The 14850-nt window shown below is 40.2% G+C and overlaps 1 protein-coding gene across 3 annotated transcripts in view; it reads left to right on the forward strand.

The window, feature by feature from the left end:
- Positions 1-14850, forward strand: part of SIL1 (SIL1 nucleotide exchange factor) — a 225159-nt gene that overhangs the window by 140673 nt on the left and 69636 nt on the right. For all 3 annotated transcript variants that reach the window (XM_045823573.1, XM_045823554.1, XM_045823562.1), the window contains exons 5-6: positions 3052-3151; positions 11670-11861. In XM_045823573.1, coding sequence (XP_045679529.1) covers positions 3052-3151; positions 11670-11861 — 292 coding nt within the window. The remainder of the gene's footprint in view (positions 1-3051; positions 3152-11669; positions 11862-14850) is intronic.

Raw genomic sequence — 14850 nt, forward strand, 5'->3', positions numbered from 1 at the left:
ACTTCCCAAAGACATATTGAATGCTTATGTGCCAGGCATTGGGGATATAGTAGTAAACAAAACAGACAAGATGCCAGCCTTATGGTGGCTGACAGACAGAAAAACAGGTAAAGAAACATGCAAGTAAGGTAATTACATATTATAATAAATACTAGGGAAGAAATAAACAATGTGATAAGTCCCTAGGTAAGATCACATTATATAGGATGGTTTGGGAAGTCCTTGTCAGGATGATGTTTGAAATGAGACCTGAAGAATGATGGGGATTTAGTCAATGAAATGGACTAGTTTCATATGTTTAGGCTTAGCATTTCAGTCAGAGGGAATAAGAAGAGTCCCTGGCTTTGTCAAGGGAAAGGCTTTGCCAAGTTCAAGAAACAAAAATGATCAGGGTGACTAGAGGAGAGGAAGGAAGATTACTAAGACTACTAGAAAATGAGATTAAAGAGCTATAAGGGGCCAGATCATATGGAGTTTTGGGGAGCATGTTGAGTGTTCTTCACTTAACTAGAATTGTATGGAAAGCCACCAGAGGATTTTGGGGTGGTAAAGGGATTTAATATAATGTTGTTTAGCAAGATCATTCTAGTTGATATGTGGATGGAAAACAGATTGGAGGTAGACAAAAGAAGTAGAGATAATTAGGATGTCATTTTAGAGGATCAGTAGTTTACGGTGTCATAATACAGAATGAATGGATTTGTAGATTCAGTTTGGAGGTAGGGTTGATAGAACTTGCTTATGATTTAGATGTTGGGGTTGAAGGAAGGCTGGGGGCACAGATTCATACAAAGCCTCATTTTGGGATTTTTCCAACTCAGTGCTTGGAGTTACCATTTATTGAAATAGAAAAGATTGAGAAAGGGTCAGATTTGTGAGAATAATCATCAAGACCTATGTTTTAGATGTAATAAGTTTGAGGTGCCATTTAAACACCCAAGGTCCAAGATATTTCAGTTAGGTTTCTGTACAGAAGTTTGACTAGTATTTAGAGTGGAGGGTTGGGGCAGAGATGTAAATTTGGGCATCATTGCTTGATGGATATTTGAAAAGAGCTAGGGGAGCCCTGGCTGGTGTGGTTCAGTGGGTTGAGCACTGGACTGCAAACCAACAGGTTGCTGGTTTGATTCCCAGTCAGGGCACATGCCCGGGTTGTGGGCCAGGTCCCCAGTTGGGGGCATGTGAGAGGCATCCAATCTATGTTTCTCTCACACATCAATGTTTCTCTCCCTTACTTTCTCCCTCCCTCCCTCTATCTCTAAAAATAAATAAATAAAATCCTTTTAAAAAGAAAAGAAAAGAAAAGAACTAGTGGGGAGAGTATAGAGATAGAGAAGGGAATATTGTCCAGAATTGAAGTCTGGGACATTCCAGCATATATAGGATTCAGGTAGGAGATGAGGAAGGGGAAGAACCAAGAGACCGTTTTAACAAGAAGCCAGGAAAGGAGAGTGTTTCAAGAAGGGAGGGGTAAACTGTGTAAAGGCTGTTGAGTGGTTGAGGAACAGGACATTTGTGAAGAGTCTGTTGGATTTGGCCATCAATTATTGATAATTTTGATGAGCAGTTTTAGTAGAGATGTAGGAAGAGAATCCAGATTAGAGCAGATAGCAATGTAAATAGCAGGATGGTGAGTGAAGACAATGTGTTCATAGTTTTACTTTGAATGGGAGCAGGGAGGTAGCATGATAATTTAAGACTGTGGAGTCAAAATAGTGTTGCTATGCTGATGGGAATAATCCAATCAAAGGGAGAGATTTATGATGCAGGCTGGAGCTAGTGGTGTAAGTATGGAAGTTGAAGCTTTTGAAAAGGCAAGTGGGATCTGGAGCTTAAGTTTAATAGGAGCAAGGACACTGCCATCTATTATAATAGAGGAGAAAGCAGAGAGTGTAGGTTTAGGTGCAGGTTGGTGTATAGAGCTGATGTTGGGAAGATGAGGGATTTCTTGAACATCTATTTTCTTGGTGAGGAATAAAGTGGGAATACCAGCTGAGGATGGTTGTGTGTGCATGAGGGCAGACACACATGTGCACCATTGTGGCCTGGAAGAGCAGTAAACTGAGATATGAGATACAAAGGGATTCTTCCTGACCAAGACTTAGAGGAGGTGGAAGATAAGTTTAAGCTATGGCCCTAAATACTTAGATCCTTGTTACAGGTAAGGGGCTTCCTCAAGCAGCTGGCATTGAGTGATACTCTGCCAGGAGATAGAATTTCTCCCTTCTGTTATAGGATTGTGGTGATGATTTGAATGAAATACTACTTCTAAAGGAGTAACACAGTGCCAGACACATGGTTAAGTGCTCAGTAAATATGAGTGATTAACTATTACTAATTTGTTTGGGAAGAATGAAGTTTACAGAAGACAAGTGTTTTTCTTAGTGCCTTAAAAGGTTTCTGGGACAAATCAAAGACAGTGAGTGAAGTTCTGAAAGCATGCCCTTCTCATGAGGCCTGCTAGGATTTTGGACTATGAGACTCATATGCTCATCTTGCCTGGAGTAGAGCAGTCCACTAACTCCTTCCTCTCCCATCTTGATATATCTCCTGGGTTATACTTAACCCTCCCCACTGCCCCCCCCCCCCCCGCACCTGGACAGACTTGTCAAGCACAGCCCACAGTCCTTACTTTCCTTCGTCCATATTACTCTTATTCCTACCTCTGTTCACTGAACTGAAATGGCTGCTATTGGAAAAACGTGCCTCCTGGAAAAATGTGCTGAGAGAGCAGCACTGCAGAAACGTTCCAGGCTTGTTTTTGCCTAAGTAGCTGGCTGAGAACTCTCTGTCCATGGTGGAACTCTGTCCTGTCCCATGCCACTTCCTCCTGTCTCATGAAATGACCCCATCTTAAGCTGTTTTTCCTCCTCTAGCTTTAAGGTAAAATCACCCTGTTGGACTTACGGCTCATTAAAGGTGAAGGCAGAATACGTGTACTCTGAGTTAGAGTTGGCCTGGCTTAACGTGTGTTGGAGTACTAGCCACCCATGGGGGGTTTCTTGGGAAAGATGGTGCTTTCCTCCTAACTCTCAGCTTCTCATTGGACAGGCTGGACATCAACACCAACACCTATACATCTCAGGACCTCAAGAGTGCACTGGCAAAATTCAAGGAAGGAGCAGAGATGGAGAGTTCAAAGGAAGACAAGGTATGTGATTCTTTCCAGGAAGTCCGTGTAAGTCTGGAGGATGGCCTTGAAGGGAATCACTTTTTCCTGAAGTTTTTGCAGTAAACATGGGATAATAATAACAATAATATTGTAAAATAATTAAAGAACAGTTAATGCCAAATAAATAACCCTTTATAGACTGTTGAAAAAATTCTGGGAGCATTTCTGTCATTGGTTAGATTAGGATCCAACTTCCCATTATATGTTTGGGGAAATTGAGGCACAAAGCACAGGTGGCCATACTCTCCATTATCACAGACATGAGTGAAAAAAAATAGAGGTTAAAACCCAGATCTCACTTACACTTGGATTACTACAAGTTTAAAGGTCAGAGGTGCTAGACCAGAAAGGAAGAAGCCTGGGTTCTTGTCCTTTGAACATGTAGCAAATGTATTTTTTTCCAGGCCTCACGGTTTCTTAAATATACAACACAGGGCTGGGACAAGAGTGTGGCCAAGGTTTCCACCAGTCCTAAACTAAGCTAAGGGAATTGGGAGGAATAAGAAGCAGAAATACGGATCTTTGGCCAGGCCACTAATGTCTGGAAGGGCTTGTAGGTACAGACCTATACCAGAAAGAAATTTTACTGTTGGGTGTATCTCATGAGCTCATGCAATGGCCAGAGAATGTAGCAAATAATTTTTTACATTTCCAGTTGAGTCCTGTCCTTGAAAGAACCTCCTTAGATGGCTGCCTTCGAGACCTTTTTAAGTTCTCCCTCCCTCTTCTTTCTCCTCCTCTGCTTTGTCTGTCTCCTTGCTTTGCTTTGTCTACCTGTCTGCCTTTGCACCAGAATCCTGGCAATATTTTGGAGGGGCAGCATCAGGTTCTTGACAGCTTGTATGTTAGTGGAGGAGGCCTAAGTTCCTCATACTCTTTAGAGCTAAGTATTTCTGAGACAAATGAGCTCTTTTTTTTGATGTGGGGGAGGACCTAATTAGGATGTATTAATATGCAGGCCAAGTCTCTGTGTCTACTCATCTTACCAAAGCCACATCTCCCAGCACAGAGAGTGTATATGGTATGAGAAAGTGAGTAGCAGGATGGCAGTAGCAGCAGCAACAGATCAAGGAAGGTGATGCATAAAATTCCATCCTACCACATGTGTATTAACTATGGGGGTATGAAAAAGCAAATACCCTACCTGGCGAAGGTAAGGCCAACAGAGGAGAGCAGTGCATGCCTAGGTGCATGGAACAGAGAGATTAGTGTTCTGTGGCCAGGGTTTGAGCTCATTCCCACTTATTATCCCCTCACCACGGGCTCAGTGTGGGGCTGACAGGAATATAAAAGCCAGGCTTTTTTCTTTGTCTTCTCTGTTGATGGAAGACTCACTGCACTTCTGTTTATTGTCCTTGTTCTCTTTAGTGATGTTCTTCTCCCGTAATTCAGTTAGAGTAGAAAAATATGAATATTATAAAAATATTTTTTAAATGTAAAAGCAAGAGATTAAGTTTTCCATTGTTTTGCAATTAAAAATAGTCCTCTCCCTTTGCAAGGGGAGATCCCAATACCAATACTCAAGTGCACGATCCCCACCCCTGTATTAGCTAATTTGAATCAACTGCCACTTCTGAGATACAGCTGCCACACTCTTTCTTTACTTCTGTGGAACTCAGGTTGTTAGCTTCTTCACTGAGGTGCTGAGTCTTGCGATCTTTCTCCTGCTTTCAATTGGAACTTGTTTGGACTGGCTCTGTTTGTTTACTGCCAGTGCACTGGAACAGGCAAATAAATTGACTTGAAGTATATAGATTGGAGAGTTTCTTTCTCTAAAAGTATATTTTATTGATGATGCTATTAAAGTTGTTTCATTGTTTCCCTCTTTGCCCCCTTCTGCTCTGTTCTCCTCTTCCCTCCAGCAATTCCCCCTCTTAGTTCGTATCTATGGATTATGATGTTAGTTCTTTGGCTTCTCCACTGCCTGTACTATTCTTAACATCCCTCAGTGTATTCTGTACCTACCCAATTATGCTTCTAAATCCCTATACCTTTCCCCCCCTGTCCCCCTTCCCCCTCTCAGCTCATAACCCTCCAAATGATCTCCATATCTATGATTCTGTTCCTGTTCTAGTTGTTTGCTTAGTTTCTCTTTGTTTTTGTTTTTTAGATTCAGTTGTTGATAGTTGTGCGTTTGTTGTCATTTTAATGTTCATAGTTTTGATCTTCTTTTTCCTAAATAAGTCTTAAATAAACATGGCCTTCTTAAACTTTTGATTCTGGACAAGATGAAGTAGACTCATTTCTCTTTATTCTTCCTTCTAAGGACAGCTAAAAACCCTGGATGTAATACTAAAAGTAAATAGAAGAAGATCAATCCTAAGAGGTGGGAAGAAGAAGGCAGACTGGCTAGGGACCTTGGAACTTGATGAATGACATGGCAGTGAGTTCCTTGGGCTTCCCCTCCCCCTTTATATATTTTAGAGTGGGCACTGGAGAAGTCCACACCCTAGAAATGCCAATAGGTACAAATAGAAAACAGTCCTAAGAAAGGCCTGCTCTTTCTAGAGAAAGGACCAGGCAAAGGCAGCCTAGTAGGACAAAACAACTTTTGGACAATATACCTGTCTTACTTTCGCCAAAAACCATGGAAATCTTCTCATCTCCATCCTTAGAACCAGTGAAAGATGAATAGGGAACTTGGATTTTCACCTCCCATTTGGTCATAATAAACTGCACTCTCATTCCTCCACCAGATTGGTGTCAGCAAAAGCTGAGTGGGGAGCCTGAACTTGTACTCCCTCCTGGTGGCAGTGAGAGGGTGTGAAGCTGGGCTCTGTTACCTCGACCAAGATGGTTTCAGTGAGAGTTGAGCAGAGAGTTGAGGCGGAATTTCTCCCTTCTACCCAATGGTAGGAGAGTATTCTCTGCTTCCCCTACTGGTGGTGTTCTACCAAGTGTTTTTCATCCTCCTCATGGCGGTAGCATGATCTCCTATTAGGGTGGGTTCAGCAGAGGCCAAGAAAAGACCTGAATGTCTGTCTACTGCCTGTCAGGACTAAGGAGGTTTTTCACTTCTAGCTGAGGTGATGTAGGGACGGAGGGAAGGAGGGAAGGGGAGGGGAGCACTGAATGGAGAGTCTGTATTTTCACCCTTCAGTGGTGGCAATGAGGCAGTGTGATGCAGCGTTCTGCTTTGCACTCTGGGGCAGAGTCAGTGGGAGTAAGTGAGGAGGCTGAATTTCCACCCTAGGTCAGCAGCATGAGGCAATGCTTCAATCCCCCACCAGTTGCTGTCAGTAGAGGCCAAGGAAGGAGTTCTATTCCCAATGTCCAGTGCCCAGTGGTGGTAGGTGATGTTCTTTTCCTCCCAGTTAGAGAATGGTGGTAGGATTTTGGAGAGAAGGGAGATAGAAAAGGGGATTTTGCAAATGATGTTCTGGGCGTACTTCCTAGTGACTCACATGAAAAAGTGACCAGAGTTAACACAGCAAAAGAATTAAGAACTGAACTATAGTATGGAATACTGCCCAGGTGTTTAGATTAGCTTTTGGGTAGCACAAAAAAGAAGCAAACCAAAATAACCCTGCAAAGGTTCTGAAAACTTAATTGTTTTATAGTCACAGTTACACAACAAGGTCAGAAAGAGCATATTAAACCAAAACAATGTAACTGCCTGCTGAAAAGGAAGATTCAGTAGGAGTCAGAGTCTTAATAACAAAATGTCCAGGATACAATAAAAAATCACTCATCATACCAAGAACCAGGAATATCAAAACTTAAATTAGAAAAGACAATGAACAGATTCCAACAGTTAGATGACTCAGAAGTTGGAATTATCTTACAAGGATTTTAAAGCAGCTATCATAAAAAAGCAATTATGAACACTTGACACAAATGACAACCTCAGCAAAGAAATAGAAGATATAAAAAAGAACCAAATTGAATTTAGAACTGAAAAATACATCAAAAAGTCTATGGCCACACTCCCCTGAATGTGCTTGATCTCATCTGAAAAATACAGCAAAAAAAATTTTTTTTAAATTACTGGATAGGCTTAATAATAGTGAAATAACAATGAGAGAGAAAAGCTTCAGTGAACTTGAAGACAGGTAAAAGTTTAAGAGAAAATAAACTAGGGTCCTATAGGACTGCAGGCATACCTCTTTTTATTGTGTTTTGTGGATAATGCATTTCACCAACATTGATGCAAGACCTTCTACCAACAAAAAGATTACAACTTACTGAAGGCTCAGATGATGTTTAGCATTTTTTTAAGCAATGAAGTACTTTTAAATTAAGCTATACACACTGTTTTTCAGACATAATGCTATTGCACACTTGATAGACTACAGTATAGTGTAAACATGACTTTTATATGCATTGGGTAACCACAAAATTTGTGACTCACTTTATTGTGATATTTGCTTTATTGTGTGATCTGAAACCAAGCCTGCTATATCTCCTTGGTATTCCTGTATAACAATGGATCTAACATTTGTGTCACTGGAGTTTCAGAAGGAGAGGAAGAAGAATCTGGAGCTGGAAAAAAAATCAATGAAGTAAAGATGGAAAAATTTCCAGAGATGATGAAAGGCATAAATGCATAGATTCATGAAGCTGAACAAATTTTAAATAGCATAAATGCAAAGAAATAAATATCATGACAACCTTTTTTAAGAAGACAACCTTCTTAAAACTAAAAACAGAAAAACTCTTGAAAGCAGCTAGACAGAAACATTATCTGTAGGGAACAATGATTGAATGACAGAGGATTTTTCATCCAAAACCACAGAGGGCAGATGAATATGTGGTACAACATTTTTCAAGTGCTGAGAAAAAACAAACTATCCACTCAGAATTATACAGCCAATGAAAATATCTTTCAGGAGGAAAATATCTTTCAGGAGTGAAAGGGAAATTAAGACATTCTCACACAAAACAAAAGAATTTGTCGCCAGCAGACCTCCCTAAAAGAATGACTAAAGAATATTGTCCAAATAGAAAGTAAATAATAACAAAAGGAAACATGGAATACTAGGAGGAATGAAAGAAAAATGAAATGAGCAAAAATAAGGGAAAAATATAATGGACTGTCCTCTTAAGTTTTAAAAATTGTGTTTTGATAGTTGAAGCAAAAAAATTATGACAATATAATGTAACTCCATATACATTACGTATGAATGCCATTACCAGAGTTACTACTATTGTTTGTTTGCTGCACTTTCATCTTTGTTTGGCCATTTCTCTCTTTTGATTAGCTCTCTTTATGAAATGTTAAGTGGGTTTATCATTTGGGGATGAGGAAACCATACAACTACACACTTGACATCTGCGTATAACTGGATAATGGATGCACAGTGCTCAATTATGGACAGACTTTGAAAGAAATGATGTGATCATCCACTGATCATGATGGGCATTTATGTAGTGATTTGTGGACTGAAGAGCTAGCAGCAAAGTTGATGTTTTATGCAGTTACACTGAACAAACTACGGCAACTGAAATTTGTGTCATGTTGGGAGACTAGTGTTACTTAAACTGTGGTATTTGAAATTGGTGTATATTAGATTTGTGTAAAGCAAGGATTATCTGTATCTGATAAAAGTATTGTATCTAGAATATATAAAGAACTCTCAAAACTCAGCAGTAAAAACCAACAACCTATTTGGAAAATGGGCAAAGGACACGAACAGACATTTCAACAAAAAGGATGTGCGAATGGCAAATAAGCACATGAAAATGTTTTTGAAAAGATCTTATTTATTTACTTTTAGAGAGAGGGAAAGGGAGGGACAGAGGGAGAGAAACATTGACTGGTTGCCTCTCGCATGCCCCCATGCATGTCCCATGCATGCCCCCAACCAGGGATCTGTCCTGCAACTCAGGCATGTGCCCTGACTGGAAACTGAACCAGCAACTTTCAGTTTGCAGGCCAAAGCTCAGTTCACTAAGCCACACCAGCCAGGGCTGAGAAAAAAATGTTTAATGTCATTTGCCATTAGAAAGATGCAAATTAAACCCACAGTGAGGTATCACTACACATCTATTAGAATACCTAAAATAAAATGATACTAATACTAAATAATAGGGACAATGTGGAGAAACTGGATCTTTCATGCATTGTTGTTGGTAATATAAAATGGGACAGCTCTCTGGAAACTGCAATAGTTTGGCGGTTTCTCATAAAACAAAGCATATGTTTACCATACAACCTAGCATTTGCAGTTATGGGCATTTATCCCAGAAAAATAAGAATCCTGAAACAACTCAGATGTTCTTCAACAGGTGAATAGTTAAACAAACTGCACATCTGTACAATGGAATACTACTCAGCATTAAAAAGAAGTGAATTATTGATACATGAAATAGCTTGTGTAGATCTCAAGTATATTATGTTCACTAAAAAAAAAGCCAATCTCAAAAGATAACAGACTATGCAATTCCATCCATATAGTGTTCTTCAAATGCCAAAATTATAGAGATGGAGTACAGATCAATGGTTGCTGAGGCATAGGGACAGGAGGGAGTGGATGGGATGATGAGGCTCACCTATAAAGGAGTGCAATGAATCTATTTGGTGGTGATGGAACAGCTGTGTTGCTTTGTTGTTCTGATGGTTAAATGAATATCTATATATTGCATAAAATTATTTAGAATGATGCACACATACATGGAAATGTGTATATGTAAAAGCTGGTAAAAACCTGAATAAGGAGTAACAGTATTACACCTATGTCATTTTCTTGGTTTTCATTTTGTGTTGTTGTAATTTAAGATGTTACCATTGGGGGAAGTGGGATAAAGGATACCCTCTGTACTATTTTTGTAACTTTCTATGAGTTTTTAATTATTGCAAAATAAACAACTTTCTTCTCCTTCCAAAAAAAAAAAGGCCTTCCTGAGGGCAAATTACACATCATTTTTGTGAGGCAGAGGTGACTCGTTTCTTATTCTGCTCACTTGCCTGTCACCCCTCAGCTCTTTGCTTGGCCAGAGTATTCTGGTAGGTTGTAGGGAGAGCATTTCACTGTTGTAAGCAGGATATGGTTTCCTAGATGTGATTACTCTGCTAGGAGCTTTATCTTTTAAAAGAGACTGAGTCCTGACTGCTATGGCTCAGTTGGTTGGGCGTTGTCCCACAGGCCAAAAGGTAGCCAGTTCAGGGCATGAACCTGGGTTGTGGGCCTGCAAGAGGCAACTGACATTTTTCTCCCTTTCTTTATCCCTTCCTTACCTTCTCTCAAAAAGTTAAAAAAAATCTTTAAAGAACAAAAGGAGAGAGAGGCGGATTGGGCCCTGGCTGGGTAGCTCAGGTAACTAACGCATCATCCCAATATGCCAAGGTTGCAGGTTCCATCTCTAGTCAGGGCACGTACAAGAAGCAAGCAATGAATATGTAAATAAGTGGAACTGCAAATCAGTGTTTCTCTTTACCCCTGCCTTCCTCTTGTTCTCTCTCTAAAAATCAATAAAAATTAAAAAAAAAAAAAGAATTCTGCTATCTGGAAGAGGGCCTCACCTGACCATGCTGGTACTCCGATCTCAGATTCTAGCTGCCAGAACTCTGAGAAATAAATGTTTGTTATTTATAAGCTACAGAGAGAGAGAGGGAGGAAGAGGGACTCATTTTTTTGGTTGGTGTTTCTGTGGAGTACTTATAACTGGAGAGAAAACCTGAAGGTAATAGATGAGCATTTTGGAACTGACAGCTGCTCATCACCCTACTTTTCATAAATATTCGTGCCTTTTAATTTTTCTTGAAAGATAGAGACACAAACACTGTGACACAAACCACTGTGACATTTCAGACTCTTTATAAATACTATCCTCTAAAATTGGGAAGAAACAGGGAGTGTCACAAGTATCTAATTAAAATCTTTTATTCACCTCCAACATCACTTTATTTTAAAAATCTTTATGTGAGTTCAGGGTGGGGAGGATTTGAGAAAAAATTGCTTGAGATTTGAATATAGTGCATACAGTAATTTAGCCATTTCAAACAGTTGAACAAATTGTAGACCTGTAGTTAGATTGACAGTAATGACAGTGAATTAATTTTCATGAGCAAATTGCTCCCACTCTGACATCTCTTTACCCACAGTTTTCTATGTCCAGGTTTCCCTACAATGTTGCCGCATTGGGCAGGGCAACACCAAGATATTTTATGATTATAAAATATAGAGAACCAAGGTGTGGGTTATTCCACCTTAGTCCTCAACTTTTGCATGTGAGGTTAGGGGTTGAAGGTAAGCTTGCATTACTTTCCTTGAATTCAGTGATTGCAACAATCAGACTTTTGAATCTTCCCGAACATTGGAAGTCAGACCAGGACAAGAGAGCCTTGGAAAACCTTGAGTGTGTTTTTGGAGCAGATCCCTATGCAGGAAGACTCTGGGAACATCTTAGAAGATAACAGGATTTCTGATAATGCACAGTAACAAAAATTTTGAGTCCTGGAGAAGCTGCTCTTTGAGGATGGGTATCCATGGTAGACCATGGGAGTCTTGGGACAGTGTCTCCAGTCGATTTAATTAATCTTCTCTTTGCTCCTTAGGAAAGGCAGGCTGAGGTTAAACGGCTCTTTCGCCCCATCGAAGAGCTGAAGAAGGACTTTGAGGAACTGAATGTTGTCATTGAGACTGACATGCAGATCATGGTGCGGCTGATCAACAAGTTCAATAGTTCCAGCTCGACTCTGGAAGAGAAGATTGCTGCACTCTTTGATCTTGAATATTATGTCCATCAGGTATTGTATTTCATTGTCCATAAGTCTGATTTTTAACTGACAGCTTCAAAATAACCCCCACATCCTAAGCTCTAGGAAAATATATTAGCATCTTTACCTCTCTCAGCACGTATAGTATTTTTAATCCAGGCCAATATCCATTGTGGTATAGATATATCCTTAGAGGCCAGAGCCAATCTCTTTTTTGTTAGGAGTATTATCTCCTTTTTTTTTTTTTTTAAACACTGACGATATAGCAGATATAAAACAGATGTGGTCCTTGTTCCATGCAGATCACAATTGGTAAGAGGGAACAATGAAATAAAAATCAATTGAACAATAATCAAGTTAACAATTTAATAATAGTGAGATAATTTAAGATTGTGTTGAGAGCTCCAGAGGGTAATGTAGGAATGTATAACAGGGGAACTTAGCCTAGTCAGGGGCATTGGGGGAGGCTTCCCTGAGGATGTGACATTTAGGCTGAGCATTAAAGGATGACAGCCAAAGAGGGGAGACTAGAGTAGGGGATGGCAAACTATGGCCCATGGGCCAAATCTGGCCCACTGTCGGTTTTTATAAATAAAGTTTTGTTGGGACACAGTCATACCTATTATTTACGTATTGCTTTATTGTTTTGGGCTGTTTTCAAACTATAATGGCAGAGTTGAGTAGTTGTGACAGAAACCATATGGCTCAGAAAGCCAAAAATATTTGCTATCAGGCCCTTTAGAAAAAGTTTGCCATCCTTGGATTAGCATTCCAGGCAGGGTAGACAGCATGTGCAAAGATTCTGAGTCAGAGAAGAGCTTGGTGAGATTGAAGGCCAAGAAAAGGAAAGAGTGACTGGAGCATAGTGACCAGGGAATCGGGTAGCAGAGATAAAGAGGAAAGGTTAGGGAGTTAAGAGGTAGGGTTGGGACTACCATGTTCTCTCTGATTTTATCCTTGAGCCTAAGAACCATTGGAGAGTTTGAAGCAGGGAAATGACCGATCAGACTTGCGCTTTAATTATAATAGTTAATATTTATTGAGTATTATCATATAATGGGCTTGTATTCAAGTGCTTTGTACATATTAATTTATTGGCTTCCACAACTGACTTATAAGTAGTCACTGCACTGTTATTAATCCCATTTTATAACTGAGGCAAATAAGGTCACAGTTGTGATTGCCCAAGGTCACCCAGTTAATGAGTGATAGAGCTGGGATTTGCAACAAAGCCTGTCTGACTCAAAACTCTGCTTTAACCTTTTGACCACTCTGCCTCTCACAGGATACTGGGACCATTTTAATGAAGCTCAAAAGGGAATAAGTGAATCTAAGGGAAAGGAGCCAAAAGAAGCCATTTATTTATTCAATATATTAATTTATTGGGTGCCTTTTAAGTCCCAGGCACTGTTCTAGGCACTTAGGATACATCTGTGAACAAAATTGGAGCTTACTTTCTAGCAGAGGCAGATAGACAATAAACATAACTAATAACTAAATTATAAATAATATGTTTGAAGGTAGTAAATTCTATGGATAAATAAAAAGAGAAGGGAAAGGAACAATCCTCTCAGGCAGGAGAAATAGCAAGTATCAGTAGCCCCAAGGTGGGAGCTGTCTGAGGTGTTTGAGGAACTGCAAGGAAGTCAGTGTTGCTGGAGCTAAGAGGAGAGGGAGAGAAGTAGATGACTCAGAGTGATGATCAGAGGAAGATCATGGAGCTCCTTGTAGGCCATGGAAAAGAATGAAATTGAACACTATTAGAGGATGCTGAGCAGAAGAATGGCATGATGTGACTTATTTTTAAAGGATTCCTCTGACTGCTGTGTTGAGGTTTAGACCGAAGGTCGGGGGGTTGGCATGGGTAGAAGCAGGGAAACCAGATAGGAGGCTATTGCAGGAATCCAGACTGGGATGATGCTGGCCCAGGAAAGCTGTGTAATCATAATCAAAGGCTTTTTGAGATCCTCATCAAGGCACAGATCTTCACCATCCTCCCACGCATGACAGTGTCCTTGTTCTCTATAAATTAGGCTGAAAGACTTTCTTTCTTTCTTTAGGACTTGCCAGCCTTTGTGGTGAGAGAGAATGAGTATGTACTGTATCTGCAGGAATTATGGGACAGCCTCTTCATCTTCTTTCTCTGCTCATAACTCCCAGGCCTCAAATAGCATGTCTGTGATCCTCTTAGAGGAAAAAAATGGACCTGGATTCTCTTTTCTCTTTCCAGGCTTTCTCTCCAGGGTAAAAACAAAAATTCCAGTGGCTTTTCTGTTACAGATATTTAAAGGACTAAGGATCCTAGGGGTTATTGGTTAAGTCAGTCTTGCTCTCATGTTGACAGCTTTTATTTTCTTATCATCTTAACATACTTGGATAGATCTTTAGTTACCAGGTTTCTGTAATCTCTTCCTTTAGTTGCAGCATAAAAGGCCAAAATGACTAGAAAGCTTATAAAATACCTGGAGGGGAGTGAGTACACAGGATGCTAGCAGGGCCCCAACAAATTTCTTTTTTCCTGCAAGCTGTGTGGTCACCTGGATTTGTCATCTCTAGGATGACATCCTTTTTTGCCTTTCTAGGTTACTGGTTGGGGTAAACAGTTTCTTAGACATAACCAAACTCAGCCTAAGATCAGCCCGGTAACCCCTGGTAGAGGCCACACTTGCCCTGTTGACAGAAGAGTCATAAATGTTTTGGGTCATTAGCCCTTTGGTTGGAAATATAAGGTCCTCAGTTGGGGCTGGTATGTCAGGTTTCCATGCAACAGTGTTGTGATTTCACAGTGGGATCAATGAAGATACAACTTGGCCTTGAGTTCCAGTTGCAGTTGGGTGATGTAGTGTTGGCTTTGAGGAAGATAGGACTTTTCTTGCCAGGAACTTCACTGGTCCACTCCTAGACTCACTGATTACAGGTTTTGAGAACCATGGGCTTCAAGGACTCAAAGTGGATCTGCCCAAGCATTCCTCACAGCCGTATTTGAATTATTAAACAGAATTTGTGAAAAGCAAAACCG

Source organism: Phyllostomus hastatus, unplaced genomic scaffold, assembly GCF_019186645.2.
Source record: "Phyllostomus hastatus isolate PE091 unplaced genomic scaffold, TTU_PhHast_1.1 phas_contig_150, whole genome shotgun sequence".
Classification (NCBI taxonomy): domain Eukaryota; kingdom Metazoa; phylum Chordata; class Mammalia; order Chiroptera; family Phyllostomidae; genus Phyllostomus; species Phyllostomus hastatus.